The following is a 19,566-nucleotide window of genomic DNA, read 5'->3' on the forward strand; positions in this document are numbered from 1 at the left end:
AAACCACGCCCATAAGAGTTTCAAACTTGCCACCTACATTTGTTTAATCATTTTCAAAGTGAAAACGAAAAAAAAATAAAACAAAACAATTATGTAATAACTTAAAGTAATATTAAAAAATATACATACATACAATATATATATACATATATTAAATTTTGTAATTAACTGGTGGGTCATGCAGGGCAATCTGGTTGGCGTTCAATGAATGAAGACTCGCTTGAGAGCCGGTAAAAATATTTAATAAATTCAACATAAATCTTAGCAAATATACTAAACTGCGAAAGTATAAACAACAAATTATGGCAGCCAAGCAAAAAATTTTATGAAATAAACAATATTCTGCATTTAATCAACTAACATATTGATATACAAACTCATTGCAAGCATTTACATAGGAGCAACAACTACATACTTATGTACATACGTGTACTTTCAGCCAATACACACATACACATACATACATACAAAAGAAGTCCAAGAAAGTTAGTTTCTAACAAATTGAGAATAAATTTAAGCGCTTTCATCCATTTGTACCCCCCAAATCTGATCAATGCATATATAAGTACAGTACATACATACAAACAAACAAACAAACATACGTAGTAGCAAATTAGGGGTTCACTGCCGTAATGTCCGGCCAAAGGCTCCACTTATTCATATACTCCCACGCAAACGAACATAGATAATACATTCATACATATTACAATAACAGTAAAGTGTGGCAGGTGTACCATATAAATAAAACAACAAAAATCCTTAATGCATTTAATGTCAAACAACCAAACGAATTGGAATTAACTGTATTAATTGAAGCTGTTATGCATAAATAATTACATACGTCATATACATACCACATACATAGATGCGAAGTGCAGGCATGCTAACATATACATACATACATATTCGTAAATGCACACTAGTACATGTGCACCAATACAAAAGGCAAAAACATCATCATTATCACGTTCATAATCATTAGCAAAACGAATTGGTAGTGGAAGGTGATTTCTTAAGGCAAATACAATATAACAATAGTTGAAGGCAGGCATACATACATATGTATGTATGTATTTGAATCGAATTCATTGCTCGATTACTCGAGATATGACAACAACAAAATTGTAAACAATAATAAGAAAATGTATAGAAGATGGAAATGATAAAAGGTAAATAGCATAGCAAATCAAATAAATGAAAAAGTAATAACGAAATGGCAAATGCAAAACAGCAAAATATTATACATACAATATAAAGAATAAAATAAAATGCTGAAAATGCGAGAAAAAATAAAGCACACGTTCGAAAAAATGCACTTGAGTTTCTATTTACTTTAATCGAAGCAGGGCTGCGTATATTTTACTTTAATAATTTTTGATTGAGAAGTAAAGTTTCAATTCCAAACATTTTAAATAAAATTTAAAATTTCTATTTTATTTTGCGATTAAAAGTTAATAGTCAAATTAATATAATTAATTTAATTAGAAATTAGATTTTTAACTTTAAATCAGAAAGAAAAGTTAATTGTCTAATTTATGCAATTAATTTCTAATTTATTAGACTTTCTATTTTTTGATTCTACTTAATTCGATTTTTAATTTTTAATCCAGAATTTCGGCGTTAAAATACAAATAATTTTTAATTAATAAATTATGTATATTAATAATTTTTGATTGGAAAATAATTAAGTAACAAGCTTTTTAATTCAAAATCCAATCCGTTTATTAGTCAAAATGTCCTCTCCTATTTTAAAATAATAATTAAAGATATCTGATTTATAAGAAATAATTATTTTTTATACCCATGCAGGTTTCAACAAAAAAAGAATTATTTAATTATGTTTATTCTCCGTCCAAACATTTTAAAAATAATACTATTATCACAAGTACAACATACTTAGCATTCAGAAAGTATTCGGTTCAAAAAATAGCTGCGCTTTTTGTGGTGGTGGCAACCTTTATGTTTACAAATAGGTTTGCAGCTGTCAAAACGACGTTGCACTGATTTCAGCGATTTGTATACATAGCCTTGTTTTTGTTGTTGTTTCATTTTGTGCTGTCATCCGTTGTTTTGACCACAGCGCTTACAGCAAGCGAATCAGAAACAGTGAAAGTCAAAACAAAAAGATGAGTTTTTTGACGTGGCACACAAGTTTATTACTATCGGCATTTATTTTAATTTGTCTCTTAACATTCACGACGTCGAATGATGAAACAACACAGGAAATACATAAACCGTGGTATGAGAATCTGCCAGCGGTAGCCATGGACTATAAGGTGCACATTGACGCTGGCAAAGAGGATTGCTACTACCAATACGTGCAGACGGGTGCCACATTCTACGTATCGTTCAGTGTAAGTTCGGAGTACAGCTGTTTGGCAGGAACTCCAAATATTTGAATGTGTAGTAGTGTTATTTTGTTTGGAAATTCCTAATATTTAGGTTGTACGCGGCGGTGATGGTATGGCCGGCTTTGCAGTGCGCAATCCGCAGAATCAAATTGTGAAGCCATATCAGTGGCAGGCAACTGCTGATTATACCGACCAAGTATCGCCCGGTGGTTATTATTCCGTTTGCATTGATAATCAGTTCTCACGTTTTGCCGGCAAGTTGGTTAACATTTACATCACAGTCGTGAAATATGATGCGTGGGACAAATATGCCAAAGAAATTGAAGAGCTGCAACTGAATTTGCAAAATTTCACAGTAAGTAGTGGAACTTATTGAAAATTCTCCAACAGACTGGGAAGATTGTTCTTTAAAACGATTTTCTGTTATTTATTTCAAAATATTTATTTAAGGTTACTCTTGGCACTGTGGAGCGTAACATCAACGACATGTTGAACTATCAGTCCTACAGCAGAAATCGTGAAGCACGTGATTTTGCATTACTCAATGATAATAACGGTTACATTCAAACTTTCTCCATCTGCCAAATTGCCGTCATTATTGTGGCATGTTCCATACAGGTTGGTCACGTTTACAATTTTCTTAAATTTAAAAGTGTAAAATTACATAATAAAATTTAATTAAATTTTAGGTCTTTTTCGTTCGGAAACTTTTCGATGTGAAATTGTCATCGAAATCACGAATTTAAATTTAAGTGACTTGTGCTTCCAACATCTAATTTTATTTGTTGCTACTCAAGCTGCTGAGCTACGAACAAATACAAAGAGTTCTTTGAATTTTAACGCATTTTTGTAACCAAAAACTACCATTTTTGCACTAAGAAATTTCCATTTTGCCACTTATTTACTTTTCGATGAAAGGAGGAATTAAAAAGACTTAATTGAAGCATTCTTTGAAATCATATACTAATGTGCTCTTTTTGACAGTTTATCACATAAATGTTCATAAATATTTTCCAGCTTAACATGTATGTAAGTGAGAATGTGTGTATTTTTATAAAATAAAAGAAGTTGTATTAAAAAGGGAAAGATATTTTTGTGTTATTATCGGTTATCATTCTAACATAATTTTGAGGAACTTTGACTGTCATTAACCAGATATACATATGTATGTACATATAGTCATGGACTGAGAAACAGCACAAATATAATTATTTAAATCAGTTTTTATTTTTATCAAATAAGTGCATCGCAGTAATTTTTTACGTTAGGGCGCCCACACAGTGGACGCTCAAAGCCGAGCCGAGCGATTTTTCCCATTTACGCTCTATTCGGATTTGAACGTTGAACCTACGGGCAGCCTAAGTTTATCTCTTGATTCCCACAACTTCTAACGGTAAATTGGGTTTAGCGTATCCAGTAGATTTGTACAAAGGCGCCTCATTGATGCTCAGTTTTATGGACGAATGTGCCGAAAACAACTATTGCTATCCAAAAGAAGCGAAAGAGCAAGGCTGAACTTTAATAAGGAACATTTAGAAAGGGACATACAATCTTGGAAATGAGTACTTTAGAGCGATGAAACACAGGTGAATCGTATTGGATCCGACGGCAAACAATTTTTTCATCGCCCCAAGTATTCAGGCATATATCTCCAGATACACAACTAAAACCGTTAAGCATGGTGGTGTTATAGTCTGGGGTGCGTCCGAGATTGCGTTTTCCTGGTACGGCATTTAAACATTGGTGATGTTATATGATAGAATGGGCAAATTTAATTCTCAAAAATACTATGGAAGAATTCGAACCGATGCCTGTGAATAGAATTTTTACGCATGATTATGATCCAAACAACGTAGCTAAAAATGTGAAGAATTGGCTCACGGTAGAAATTATTGACGTCCTGAGCTAGCCAGCGTAAAGTCCCAAATGAAGCCCCATTGAAAATTTATGGAGCGATCTTAAGATTGCTAAGAAAAATTCAAAAATGGACTGGGATCGAGAAGGCATGGTACGCAATTCCTCAAGGTTGGTGCTGGAAGTTAGTGGAGCGACAATGCCAAGCAATTTTGAAAAATTTTTGCTAAGTATTAACGTTGTGAGTGCTTAAAAGCAATAACACTTAAAACATTTCTAATAAATTTTCTTAATTTCTGTAGAAGCGGTCTACTGTGCTACTTCCATGTCCACACAAAAATACGCCATTGGGAATCCTCCTGACTCGTGCTGGCTTTGGGGCCAACCCGGGCGCGGAGGAATTCTTCTGCAGGTTTCAACATTTTACGTAAAGCTCGCGATCGATTTAATGGTGGAGGCCTAGCCTTCATACTGCACAACACTGTGCAATATCGTCTTATCGATGGCGACATCGACCACACGGAAACTACCCGTGAACATCAGGGTATATAGGTGATTTTAACGCGCACCACGATCTTTGGCATTTCTACCTGTCATTCTGCCTGACATTCTTTACAATGAATTACGAAGCTCCCACCAGAATTATGGGCAACTGTAATAGCTCGTCCGAGATTACCATTGTTAGTGGAGGTCTGATAAATAGCATAAACTGGTACCTTTGAGAACTCTCGCATCAACACCTTCCCCGCTTTACGCATTCCTATGGACATAATTGTTGGTGAACGCAAGTTGATCTCAAATGATCGCAACAGCTACGGCTCGCTTCATTCTGGCTGAAAGAATAGCGGAACTCCGCCCTAATTTCCCGGGCGAAGCAGCTGTTTAAGCTAACGAGCGCGACACCTTGTGCCATGTCGATTCCTATGATCCCCGAATAAGAGATTTCAACTTGGAGATTTGGCAAATGATAAACCAATATAAGCGGACAAAATGGATAGAGCACTTTAAGTCCTATGGCCTCTCCACCGGTGTGAGTAAGCTTTGGACTATTGTGAAGGCTTTGTTGAAACTCAATTCAATGGCTATGCCTCTTCGGACCCGAAGAAGTGAGCGCGCGTGCTATTTTAGCCGGCATTTACGCTGCACCCTTCGGTAGACAAAGCCAAACGATGATTGGCCCTGGTGGAATCAACATGCTGATGGTAAAACAGCTAGGCTCGCTAAAGTACAGAGCCGCAAGAAAATCCTTAAGCCGCTAGCCGGCAGCACAAAGTAAAGGACAAAGAAACGTTGTTGGCAACTTTCAAGGCAATCAGCCGGTCAGTCCGGATGTTAAGAAACGCAGGCGAGGAAGCTTCTACGACAGGATGCGTATTGGTATCTCCTATGAAACACCTGCATAATGAACTCCTCTCCAAATATTTTTGTTTTATTTTATAGTTACGTATTTAGTGTGTTGTGTCTTTCCAAACAAAAGAAAAATATTAAAAATGAAATTACAAAATGAACCGAAATTTTTTTAGAAAAAAATTAAATGAATTAAAATTTAATTAAACTTATTTTTTCCCGCTCCATGATAACTTTTTGGTAATAAATGTTTAAAACAAAAATCCTTTTTCAAAATTTTTAAAATATATGTACGTGTGTTATTTTTGATTTTTCTATCAAATAACCATCGTCGATCCAACATCGGGATGCCCTTAGTTCTCTCGCATAGGACTTCTTTAATTGTTATTGCTTTAGTGCTCCAAATTTTTTTATATTTTTTAAAATTTTGTTATTTTTCAGTTAGTTATTATTTGTTATTATATTTTAGAAAAGAAAAACTGCTCTCTATACTAGAGTAAATCACACCACTGTAGGCTTGGGGTCGTAGACAATAAAATTTAAAGTTATAATTAAGTACAGTGTGTTTTAAAACTGTTATGAATACATAGTAATGAGATCATTTTATAATATTTTATTTTCTTAAAAATCTTGGTCATTTGCTTTACATATGTATGTATATATCTTTAAATAAAGCCTTAAAAAATGCATTATAATTTTTATATATACAAATTAAATGCATATTAAAAATAAATAAGTCGATGAAGTCGATGAAGTTTAGCAAATTCACTCACTCAATGACGTGACAATTATCACAGACACTGTAGAGCTTAAAATAATTACTGCAGAGCCATTGCTTCCAGCTTCAACCCCCAAAAGCTGGACGCGGGAGCTTGCTGCGCGTAAAGTGCGTAAACTCCGCCCACCACGAAGAGATAAAAACCCAAATAGTCGCTATGGAGCTGCATGCGTGAACGAGTGTGTGCGTGGTCGTGTACGTGTGTTGGTGCTGTTGCTCATCCGCTCGTTGGCTAGCAAGCGCATTTTGTTTGCTTATCAGCTTTGCGCGGCGCATGCGCTGCATGAACATTTAAACTAACCACATGTTTTATGATATGTCTGTATATATGTTTGTGTATGGGTACATATGTGTATGTATGGGTATGTGTAAATGTTAGAGCATGCAAGTTCAACCATTCGGGAAAGATATCTATGTGGAGGGTTAACATCCGTCGCATCCTTATAAGGATGAGATAACAACAACACCACCAACAAAGTATTGTTACAAAACCTAGTAGGAATAGCAGCAACAACTGTGGTTTCTAGTTGCGATTATCTCGCTGATGGTAAGACGGTCTGTAACAGCAGCTGCAGCAACGGTGGTGACAATAACAAAGACGACACCGGCGAGCGCAGCGAGAAATGTAGGAGGAGTGTGCAAACCGCAAATGCCAGGACGATGGCACACAGTACACAAGTGCTAGTCTGTGTGTTGGTGTAGCAAGTGAGACGCCATCTTAAAACGAAATGGATGATCTGCTAGATGTAAGTATGCATATACATACATACATATATACATATATGTATGAAGCAGTATTACTTACATATTCACGACATGTATATGTACACGCATGTAAACTAAAACGCTGTGTAAACTGCCTGGTATGGCCAGCTTTGCTTTGTGTTGCAACAACAACAAGCACGCCAACAACTTTGGATAAGCGGACTGGAGCGAAAAAAAAACACACATAAAATATATTTAATATCATTTGAGAGTTAACTACAGCAAGAACAAAAGTAAAAGTATACAAATTGCGGCTGCCGCGTCAAAAAAGAGCTGCGCAACCGCCGCTGCGGCCATAATAATGTAAATTACGTTATTTTGCGGTTAAATTTCGCCGCCCTTATGTGCGTGCCGCTATGCTGCAGCACAACAACCACCGAAGGAGTGTGAAACAGTAGGAGTTGCAGAAACAACAGCCACCCGAGCCACCGCCGCCGCCATCGTCGACGAAGCTGCAACCGCAGATGCAGCGACCACAAATCCTAACGGCGCTCCATATACTTACCGACAATATAATATAAAGAAATTACAAACCACACATAAAAATCACTAAGTACATGTATCCTCCGGTGCGAGTATGTGTGTGTGTGTGGGTGTGCGGGTGTGCGGCAGAGTATTGCACGCTCAACGCTGCTCATCAGGACGAGTTAGAGCAAATAAATAACTAATAGTGCATGGCAGTCGCATAGCGTTGCACGAACGGACAGTGCGCCAGTTAGTCAGTTACCGTTAGGCGGGTAGTTCAAAACAAATCATAGCAAAATCATTTCCACACCAACACACACACATAAACACAATCGTTGACAACTACCAAATGCTCACACAAACGCCAAGTGAATGCCAATATAATGTATTTTCAAGCACACACACAGATACTGGATGCCCAAGTTAACGAGAAAATGGTGTTCTGGCAATAGTGTGAGTGTTGCAAATAACAAATAACTATAATAAGAAAAGAGCGAAGAAGTTGTTGAGCCGTTCATATGTCAATGCGGACGGTAGGTGGATGCTCTTAAATCAAATTTGGCGGCTAGACTATATTTTGGCATTTGTCGCGATTGGCGGCGTGAAGCAAATCTAATTAATCGAAGAAAAAAGCTGGTGTTTAAATTGTGGCGTATAAATATTTAGTGAAAACAACATTTTAAAATACCGTCGCTTGGCTCTTGCTCTCACATATTCGATCTCGTTTCACTGAATTTTTTGATTTATTCACTATTAATTTCACTTTCCTTGTCATAACATAATTTCGGTTTCCTTCAGACGTCGCTGTCCGATTTCGTGTGCGATAATGCGTGTATTTACATATGTGGTTGTATGTGTTTGCATGAAAAAAATGTGGTATTTACGGGAATAATTGATTTTGAACGCAAAACTATAACAACAATAACAAGAAAAAAAATGCTGCAACTGCATATTTTGATAAACATTCGTGAATCGCGCCAACATATTAATTGTTTGTGAAATAATAAAAAAATACACTGTGCAACCAAATATAGTAAATAGTAAAGAATTTAGATTTCCGTGCAAATAAAACTTTGCCGGCCTTGGCTTGCATTGCTGACAAATTCTCACTTCCGCTTTACAACGCGTGTCATTTGGAACATGGCGTCGGCAATTGTCGTGTTACGTATACGCGCTGGTGAACGACTCTGCACAATTGATTCTACATTTATATACAAACTAACTACGATTTTATAAGAAAAATGTCAAAATTATTTAAGTAAATCGTTGGTAGTGAATTTAGATACCAAAATATTTACAAAAGTTTAAAACATAACAAAGATGTTCAAGAATATTTTTGAAAAAAAAATTCCATTGAAAAATAAAAAAAAAATATATTAGTATAAAATATTTAACAACTTAGTTTAAACTATAAAAATTTAAATTTTAAATTTTTTATAAAAAAAGAGGAAACTTTTATTAGAAAACCAGAGAGGCAATGTGTTTCTTTGTTAAATCTTTTCAGTAAATCACATCAATATTAGGTAAAGTATAAAATCATTTCACGAATTACAAATGCAATAAAAATAATAATTTTTATACCCTGAACATAGTTTCTTAAATTTGCTACGAAGTTTGTAACACCCAAAAGAAAACGTCGAAGACCCTATAAGGTGTATATACATATAACTGATTAGCATGATGAGTTGCGTCGATTTAGCCACGTCTATCTCTAAAATTTTGCACACGTCTTTTGTGAAGGGTATTCTAGTTTTGGTGCAACCGAAGTTAACGTTCTTTCCTGTTTTAATACAAATAAGTTTTAAAAACAAAATTTTCAAGTTAAATATGTTTTAAAATCCAAGTTCTACTAACCATAAAAAAAAGTTAAATGTTTCGAAATCACTTCTCGACTTCTAATTCGTACCAAAAAATCCATTTGTGCTGAATAAATGAGAAATGCTTTTAGAAAAAATTGAGACAAGTGAGCTCTCTCAAAGTTATGGATGTTTATTTGTGCTAACTTTTTGTAAATTAACTATTTGATCAAATAAGATTATCGAATTGTTTTGCCTTTATTAACTTTGGGTGTCCTTGTCCAGTTAGTACCTATGCTGTACTTATATGACTAAAAATTTACTTGATGAAAAATGCTAAAGAGCTGTTTCGCAGATGTTAAGGTGGAATCATTTCCCCACTTACTACCTGACAGTCTCACTAATACAAGATCAAGGTTAGATTATTTTGGCCCTCATTCTTTTATATCTAAAAAAATCGAAATCAATCGTTTGAGATGATTATTGATAAAATATTTATTATACTTTCCATCGACAAATTAAGGCTTATTACGCATTCAGGAATATTTTGAATTTACAAAGGATTTCGTGTTTGTTCGAAACCGATTTTGATAAACTTTTAAATAATTAATAAATAGGGGAAACTACGTCTTCGAATTGTGAAAAGATAGTTTTGGGCTTCCTAATTTGAAATAAGGCTAATTTTTTTGAGTTTAATTGAACGTTGTTGGGTGGAGTCGCCAATAGTTTCGATTAATGTAAGAAAATAACAATACGTTTATGCGAATTTTTAGCTGTTGACTGATATTCTTGAATGATGAAGGTTACAAGTTGGTCAGTTCTGAAGGGTGGTAAAAACCTCTCGTATTCGCAGATAGGAAAGCAAAATAAATAAATCTTCCACAAAAATGATAACATGAAAAGTAGCATGATTACGTCGATAAAAATAACGAATATAACTTTTGACTCTTGCATTTAAGATATATACTTTCAAATCGTGTTTATCAAAGCTGACTAATGGGATCGAAAATTGTTTTATATTAATTGAGAAAAGTTGTGCTCATAACCGAGAATATTTTGGAAACATTTAAACTAAGGTCAAAGCTCTCTAAATTGAAATAAATTAATACAAAAATAATAAACCTTGAAATGTCTAACAAATCGGGCAAATGTATAACCCCCAAAAGCAAAAAGTTATACATTATTTCCAGTGAACCACAAAAATCATAAAAAATCAAAATCGGATTCATCTTATTTTCAATAAAGTTTTTAAAATTTATTTCTTGCATACAGACCGACTTGCAAAATAAACCATTGCTTACACAGGACAAACATACATACATATGTATGTACCTATATTCTTTCTTTGGCACATTTGTCCGTATGCTTACGAAAACAAACCATAATACCATATTTTCCCATAAATTGAACAGCATTTCGAAATCCGTTCAAATTGCTTTGATTGGAAAGATATCTGAAATATTCAGAGAAGTTACAACATTTTTCAAGTTTCAAGATCGAAACGTAACACTGTTTTAGCTCTATTTTTGGGCAAAAAAATTGTGCAGCTTTGTGTGAAAAAGTGGGTACAAAGACAGATGCCGTTCTACAATTCACAGTCACCCTTCCAGAAATCGTTCAAGTACTGCCAAAAATAAGCGAATGGACGAATAGGAACGACTGCAGTAAAAGCGTCGAATCTTGAAACAGTGCTGTGCAACTTCGAATTTATTACATATTGGAATTTTCTGATGTTTTGTCACTGACGCAGCCACTTAGTGTGATTCTGCAGAACGAATCAATCGACCTTGCGAAAGCATCAAACGTTATAACAACATTGGTTGCAACACTGAACACAAGAAGAATGCATGCTGATCATAACTTTAATAAATTTTTTTTCAAATGCTACATAGATAGCTGGAAATTAGACTCTGTGAAAAAAACCCAAAAACATGTGATCGTCAGAGTCAACGAAACGATTACGAAACTCTTACAGGTTTCTGCAGGTTTTCCCATGAAGTTCTTGAAAGTTTTAATTTGAATCAGCTGTTACCAAAATTTAATCTAAATTTGGAAGAGAAGGATTTAACTGTAATCATTGAATGCCTAGTTAGACGTTTTGGGAAAATCTTTACCGGAAATAAAGAACTGCAAAAAACGAAGCTCAAAGCAGAAGTAGCGCTTTATCAACAACAATGGAAAAAGAAAATGACTACGAGAACACAAATGCTTTTTGCATTAGAAACTCTCAGCACTTGCGAGGGCTCAGAACAACGATGCTCCAGAAAAGATTGAACGGTTTAGCATTCTTCAACATAAACTAGGTCATTACTGTGGAACCAGAAGAAATAATAGAAAGATTTAGTAAAATGAGCAAACTCCGTATTGATTTTATGCTGTAAATTAAGTGTTGAAATATGCATAGAAAATCAAATTATAGTTTAAAGCTCAACATTTCTCAAAACAATTATAAAATCATAAAGTTGTGTGTAAAAGTTTTCGGAGATCGCTTCAACTGTGCTAGTTCGCCAATATTTGCATGCTTTAATACGCAAATTTTTTATTAATCAGACACAGTAAATATAATAAAAACGTTATTTTTTTAATAATGTTAAATATGTACTTTAGAGCGGGCAAATCGGCTTGCTCTAATGTATATATAGTACATCTGCTATATTTGTTTAAAAAATGGTTAGGTTGTACCCTTAACAGGGTTTAAACGTAAAAGTCGGCAGCCTTATGAAGTATATACTTAAACGATCAGAATGATGATATGAGTTTATTTAGCCATGTTCATCTGACCGTCTCTCTGTCTATATAATGGTTGTCAAAAAAGTCTTGCGGTATTTTTATTGGATTTTTTTTATTGAAATTGAAATGAATTTTTGATGACTCATGCCCAGCTCTTGACCGATGCTACGGCTGCTACTATGTCGGTCTCTTTCGACCAATTCAGCCTTCCGGAGCGTGGCGCATCTTCGACCACCTCTACACCAGAACGAAAACGTTGAAACCATCGTTGTGCGGTGGAAATGGAAACTGTATCGTGTCCATAACTGCACAAATTTTATTGGCGGCTTGAGATGCATTTTTGCCTTTATCGTAGTACTACTGTAAAATATGCCGTATTTTCTCTTTATTTTGCTCCATGTTTGCGACGATATAACTCACGAACGCCTTAAAAGAATCGACAATCAGTCAAACACGTGTTAGCGCGAGAAATGAGCTTTCCAAAAAGGTATAGCATGACGATGCGACGAATAGAACTACCCGCTTTCAGCGCCAACTAGTGAAAATACCACAAGACTTTTTTGACAATCTATTATACGCCAATTGGCGTCTCAGATTTTAAGAAACCGATCAAAAGTTTTATGACGTCCTGTCTTCCCTAAGAAGCTGCTCATTTGTCGCAACCTCCGATATACTATATATATAGAAAAAAATTATTTGACAAGTTATCTTCAACAAATCCGGCATAGAATTTTGACTGCAATCTGTTGCAATCTCTGAATAAATATTGCACCACTGTAGAATATAGCTGTCATACAAACTGGCCGATTAAAGTCAGTATATATAAATTTATTTTCCTTTACTAAGTAACATTTTTGATGGAAATCGTTGGCTTGTTATTAATAAAGTTCTACAGGAACAAAAAGTGGATTGATCATTACTTAAATACGAAAGGATTTAAAACACGAAAGGGTTCTGAAGGACTGTAAAAATAATCAAAACGGTTTGGAAAAATCGTTCACGATAATGGGGATATGTGTAAGCTCTATGCGAAGTGGATACTGATCCTTTCTCTCCAATCATGGATTCATTAAATCCGGATCTTGCTCTGGTAAATTTTCTGTATTCTCAGATCATAAGCAGTGGTTGTTGGAATGAATCACCTGAGGCCTATTTTGAACCAACAGGCTGGTTAAGGTTGGCAAAGTAAGCTTTGCATTGGTTTTAAGGAGGGTATATCCTGAAGCCTCAGTAAACAATTTCAGGCATTTTTGCATTTAAAATTTTCAATATAGAAAATCTTCGTAGATATTAATTAATTTCAGTTGACAGACGCTAATTGCAAAGGCGAAGTTGAATAAAGAACTAATATGTGTTTACTTGAACCATATCGATTAAAATATCTGCAGCAGAAAAAGTAATCTTAGAAAAGGAAAAAAAAACTTTCAATATCTTAAATTTTTTGGGAAGCATGAGACAATTTGGGGAAAGTAGTTAACCAAATCATAATATTGAATCTTTTTTTCAAAATAAGTTTCAATAACTTGAAAATTCCAATTCCATCGTCAATATTTCACAAAATTATATAGTTACTATAAGAACCTCTTGAAAATTAGTCATATAATTCAGAGTAATCTGATATGAATACATATAATCTCATAATTTGTTTATGCTACCACCCACTTCTTGCTCCTGGGCACACGACCTCTTTTTAAGTGTCATAAAACTGAGATTACAAACCATTAAGGCGCTGCTACCGAAGCGTCATTGTTAATTAAAAATAAAGTGCACTGATTAAATAGATGCTGCTATCGAGGGTTGTAAAGTTGTGTGTTTGCTGAAGTACGAATTGTAGGTTGGCCTTTCGAATGCCGAGGAGTTGCCGAAAAAAGTGATAATGATGTTGAAACATATTTTTTGCATTTATCGGGCCGCAACAATCACACCGTCAACTACTGTCTTAGCAACCACCAAGCAGTCAGTGCCGGTGCCTTGGTTCGCCGACATCTCGTTACGCAACACGCGCTAAGCCATCCGCCAGCAGCTTCCGGTGCGAACGGCGATAGCAGCCGAACACATTAGCTGTTGTATGACCGTTTTGCAGCGGCGGTATCGACTCCCCCTCATCCTCTCAAAGTGCTTTCAACGCTTGCTGGTATTGGCTGATGATATATGCTCGTTTTAACTTTACTCACATAAGTATAAGAGGGAGGAGTGGGATATGTGGGATGGCAAAGGCGTGTGTTGGCCGTTTATTATAATGTCAAATGCTTCATTTTGCATAGAAAGTTTGTTGTTTTGCTGTTTGTTGGTAAATATAATATTTTTACTTTGTTGTTTTTGCCTTATAAAGTTGTTATCGATAGGTTTATTGAAAATTGTGTTATCATTAGAGCTTTGGAGTTTGAGTAGTCTATAAAAAGTGTTATATTTCCAACTCATTGTATCTAAGGTTGCTCTATATTTTCTCATAAAAGAATAAAAAAGACATGGAGTGAGGCTCTTTAATAGCTTTATGATGGGAATATGGAAAAGGTCTCAACGATGTTGAACAATCGATAATGAATTTTGGGAGTGCTGAAATTGTAGAATTTCAGTGGGACGACAACATTTTATATTCAAATAGAATTTAGATAATATATAACAAAGTTATTCACGAGAATGGTACAAGTATACTGCAATATTATTTTACGGTTTGGTTAAGCTTTTACATCTAATTTTGAAAGACATATAACACATTAGAAGAGGAAAATTCAAAGAAGTTAAAAAAAAATTACCAGGTTGATCCATTTTCCATTATAACGTCTGATCAAATTTGACCTGGACTGGTCCATTTAAACTGGACGCGAATCGAACAGGCAAAATTTTTTTCATAGATTGGTTCAATCTTCTTTCTGTGTTTGCCTACGACACGAAAAGTGTGTTTAGCGATTTTTACCAAAAGTAGTTGAACAACGAGTTTGCTAGAAATTTGTTGTTTTCAATTGAACAAGTGCTACGGACCCTAAAAACACAAGTATTCGAATGACACAAAGCATTCAATGAAAGTAATCGAGAGCTTGGCTCATGTGAGGCGTCTTTCCACCTCTAGCAATGGCAAAAACACCGAAAAAGTCAAAGAAACAGTGCTCGGAAATCGTCGTGTTGGCATCAGAGGGAAAGCATAAGGTCTGAACATCTCTTGTGGATCTTCCCAATGACTTTTGGAGTGTGAAGTCGATGTTAGACTCTACCAAAAGAGCAGAATCTTGCACAAAAACTACATCCAGTAGAGGTGGCAAAGATAAGCTTCACAACATAGCAGAGAGCCTTACATTCATCAAACGCTCTCTTACTAGTGATGAGTCTTGGTTTTATGAATAAAAACAGAAGATACTGAAGACTATCTCGACCGAGGCTTGTACTTGTTCGAAAGGGGTCTATTTTGCAGGCGATAATATACATTTGAATTAAAATATCTAAAAACGACGCCTACCTTAACTTAAAATTTCGTCACTTAGCGGCATTTTCTCCAATAATATCGAAGTTTGGCATATGAAATTCAAAAGTGCTATGTCAGATCAATTTAAAAATTAGGCAACCAATACCTTGTTATAATTAAAACACTTTTTTTGCTCCTGATAACCGAAATAAGGAGGTTCGAAGGACTAATCTTTGATGTACAGAGAGACAGGGGAGGAGCAAAAATGAGTACAAGTTTGTGCTTCATGTTCGTTCGTTGGATGAACGCTTAAGGTCACTCGAGATCTACACGCACTTAATTTTTCCGAAAATGGTCGGGATGGTAAGGATTTTACACATCGGACTGCTATTAGAAATTCAATGGAAAAAATCTCTCAATTTTGAAGCCTTCGATTTACTCAATTTCATTAAGATCAAGCTAAAGCTATAATTTTATTTAAGTACAAATACACATTTTTGGAATATTTTACACAGACCTTTATTAGCCAATTTCGAGAATAATGGCTCACACATTTGGTTGGTGTATAAATTTTGGAGGCATAAATCAAACTACTACCAACATCCGATGATATCTCGAGGACAAGCAAATTTGAATATGAACAACAACAAAACATTGTAACAACAAATACGTGGGCAGACCCAAAACACCTACTCGTAAATACGAGTGTACATATACCATAATTTGTTTGCGAAATCTATGCACATAGGGAAGTTAAAACGTTAAGCCCTTCATGAAAAGCACACAGCGGATACAAGATACCCGTTGAACGCATTGCATCTGCTTTTGTCCGAACTCGAGTTATATGTGAGGTTATGTGAGTTTGCAAAGCCATTCAGAAGAGCAGTGTTCCCATTGCAATTTGCGAGAGGTGCAGTAGAGCTGGGTGGTGGGTGGCTTCGGTTACTAGCTGGAATGGAAATTTACGCTCAAATAGTTGCGCACGAAATATGAGGCACACAAACGTATTCATGTATGTATACTACATAATATGTGAATATCCAAAGACCGTCATGCCCATTGTAAATACCTAACTATCTATTGCAGCATTGTGTAAATTTAAATGGAATAATGTTGCTGTGCCACTTTGCAAATGTTATGTTTCTGCGTTTGTTTGCAAGGTGTATTTCTGCATATATATACGAGTATCTACAGGTTCTACAGTATAGTGGACCCACCTCACAAACAGGATAAAGCATTCACCTACGCATTATAGTTATGCCGTAAATTCGGCGAGCCCATAAATTATACGCATAATTTATGCAGCAATAACAATAACAATGCAGAATGTGTAACAACAATAACAACAATGGTAGCGAAGAAACAAATAATTATTTTAGTGCAGCATGACAGCTGACAGTTAACGAAAATATGAGCCGTGAATGGTTAGGACGTGCGTTGTGGAGCAGGTATTACTACACGTACAGTATAGGAGAGGTCAAAAGTAGCCTGCAAGAAATAGCATTGGTTTAAAAATTTAAACTCTCTCTTTTCCATGTATTTTTTAGTGTTACTTCTAATTTTAACTTTGTTCAAATTCATATATAGAAGATCTACATTATAATTAACCATAGTTGGAAAATGGAAATCCTTGTACCTATTGGCAAAAGACTAACCAGCCAAATCAGACGATTTCCATTATTTTAGCGATATTTTCGGCAATTGGTCTTTCAGAGCAAGGCGCATCTTTGACATAAAATGAATGCATGATTACTGCTATGGTATTTTGTCTTGTGTGTTCGCCTTCATGGAAGAAATGTATGATAGTAGTATTTTTTGTTTGCTGGTGTCCATTTGTCGCGGGTGTGAGAGATCTGAGAAGAATTTCTAGTACAAAATATTATCTTTCTAACGCGAGATATACATATGTATGTTAAACCATTTAGTGGAAAATTATTGAATTTATTTCACTAGTCCTCATATACATATTTTAATTTGCAGTACATATTATATAAAGATTCTTCCTTTTGGAAAACTTTCAAGATGCTTCAGATATTGTTATTTGAAATTGTTATTATGAGATTAATATCAAATACTGAGTAAACATCGAAAAAAAAAAGAAGTTCTGGCCAGATTATGTTGAGCGCGCCTCTTAATAGGGGTCCTTAAACATATTTATTTCATTAAATATAAGTATACATTTAGTATAAATACTTTTCTCTGATAAATTCTTTATTATACCCTGAACAGGGTATCTTAAGTTTATCACGAAATTTGTAACACCCAGAGGGAAGCGTCGGAGACCCTATAAAGTATATACATATATAAATGATCGGTATGGTGAGCTGAGTCGATTTAGCCATGTCCATCAGTCTGTCAGTCCGTCTGTCTGTATATATACGAACTAGTCCCTCAGTTTTCAAGATATGGTTTTGAAATTTTGCAAACGTCATTTTCTCTTCAAGAAGCTGCTCATTTGTCGGAACAGCTGATATCGGATCACTATAACATATAGCTGCCATACAAACTGAACGATTTTCACAAAAGTTGGCTAAGGCAATAATGTAATCTCCGAAGAAATTGTTCAGATCGGTTAACTATAGCATATAGCTGCCATACAAACTGAATGATCGGAATCAAATGCTTGCATGGGAAACTTCCTCCTTTGACGATATGTGACCTGGTCTACGAAAAGGGAGCTAACGTGCGAAAACTAGTTTTCTAGGAAAAGCTGTTAAAAATAATCGTCAGTTTCTCGTTATCTCATTAATTGTTCTCCTTTTTTTGACACCTAAGCCCCCTTTCCGTAGACCAGGTCACATATATGTATCTTCACGAAATTTGGTATGAGTTATTGTTCATAGAAATTATGTAATATAGGCAGAATTTATTCAGATCGGCTCACTATAGCATATAGCTGCCATACAAATCGAACGATCGGAATCAAGGGCTTGTATGGAAAACTTTCGCATTTGACGTGGTATCTTCACGAAATATGACATGGATTACTGCTTGAGGTAATAATGTAATATACGAAGAAATTGTTCAGATCGGCTTACTATAGCATATAGCTGCCATGTTAATTGAACTCATAGTTACTAAAAGAAATGCACCTGTGAAGGATATAATAGTTTCGGTGCAGCCGAATTCAACGTTTTTTCTTGTTCTAAATAAATTTTAAAACGGCGTTACGAGCTCGCTATGAAACAGTCGAGTGCTCAGGGTTTACTCCACTTATAATTATTCCCGCCAGCCTTTTTTATACTATATGTGTGTAACTCCTATATATAATAATGCTACTATTTATAACCATGTATGTATCTCTAGTGGGAAGCCTATTTATCTCTGCTCGATTTAATAGCTGCTACATAATTACATGCAAATATACCTTGGCCTTATTTACTACGGGGGAGTATAGCATGAAAATGACTGTTAATTATATCTGCAAAGGTAAACGCAGTTATGAATAGTGGCGATACAGTTATGCATTTAAATGGGAAAATGTATGGGTAAGCGTATATACTATATAAACATGGCTGCCATTTATCAAATACAAGCACATTTGTAATTTATCTATGCATTCATTCTCGCAGAATTGCAATACAGTGCAAGCGTTGGCAATTAAAGTTGCAATTTAAATTTCGCAATAATTGCAGTCATAATTTGAAATTCGGACAATTACGTATGGAAATTTATTCTTGAGAAATGTTTCAAATTATTTTTGTGAGCTAAAAGTCCTGGAGCTCTTTCCACAAATAAAGGAAATAGTTTTTTTACCCCGTTAGTAATAAATAAAATTAATTCTTCGCTAGAAATTTAAGTGCTCCCATGACGTTTGAATGTGTGATGAGGTGAGCACTCAACTATGAAAGTTATAAACGAGTATTTAATCGGGTTCTTAAATGAAAAAACTTCGAGTAAATGTTTGTTGATAGTAAATTTATAGGGGGATGACGAAATTCAAAAAAAAAGTGAGTGGGATCATACTAAAACTGACTTAAGCAGGAAAATTTCCGTGAATCAATAGATAATTTGTTCGAAATTCTTAGTTTTCTATTCTGAATTCTATCTGTTAAAGAAGAGAACGGTGGATAAATTTAC

The 19,566-nt window shown here is 35.0% G+C and overlaps 2 protein-coding genes across 4 annotated transcripts in view; both read left to right on the top strand.

Moving 5' to 3' along the window:
* Positions 1-2,065: 2,065 nt before the first annotated feature.
* On the top strand, positions 2,066-3,310 carry LOC120777303 (transmembrane emp24 domain-containing protein B). The gene is made up of 4 exons (XM_040108521.1): positions 2,066-2,354; positions 2,443-2,706; positions 2,802-2,969; positions 3,041-3,310. The coding sequence occupies exons 1-4, from the start codon at positions 2,127-2,129 to the stop codon at positions 3,095-3,097; spliced, it is 717 nt and encodes a 238-aa protein (XP_039964455.1). The 5' UTR covers positions 2,066-2,126; the 3' UTR covers positions 3,098-3,310.
* A 3,728-nt stretch (positions 3,311-7,038) lies between these two features.
* Positions 7,039-19,566, top strand: part of LOC120778092 (DNA-binding protein D-ETS-3) — an 87,844-nt gene continuing 75,316 nt past the window's right edge. Inside the window, exons 1-2 of one of the 3 annotated variants that reach the window (XM_040109790.1) lie at positions 7,774-8,013; positions 9,065-9,083. The gene's annotated coding sequence lies outside the window, so the exon portion shown is untranslated. Of the gene's footprint in view, positions 7,077-7,773; positions 8,014-8,971; positions 9,084-19,566 lie in introns of those variants that run through there. The other 2 variants (XM_040109791.1, XM_040109788.1) reach the window with 2 other exon arrangements.

The sequence above is a fragment of the Bactrocera tryoni genome, chromosome 5 (genome assembly GCF_016617805.1).
Source record: "Bactrocera tryoni isolate S06 chromosome 5, CSIRO_BtryS06_freeze2, whole genome shotgun sequence".
NCBI classification, from domain to species: Eukaryota; Metazoa; Arthropoda; class Insecta; order Diptera; family Tephritidae; genus Bactrocera; species Bactrocera tryoni.

Excerpts from the sequence above, each read along its gene's own strand:
- LOC120777303 (XM_040108521.1), top strand. The coding sequence starts at position 2,127 with ATGAGTTTTTTGACGTGGCACACAAGTTTATTACTATCGGCATTTATT. Across the intron at positions 2,707-2,801 it reads TGAATTTGCAAAATTTCACA|GTTACTCTTGGCACTGTGGA; the intron begins GTAAGTAGTGGA and ends TATTTATTTAAG. Across the intron at positions 2,970-3,040 it reads TTGTGGCATGTTCCATACAG|GTCTTTTTCGTTCGGAAACT; the intron begins GTTGGTCACGTT and ends ATTAAATTTTAG.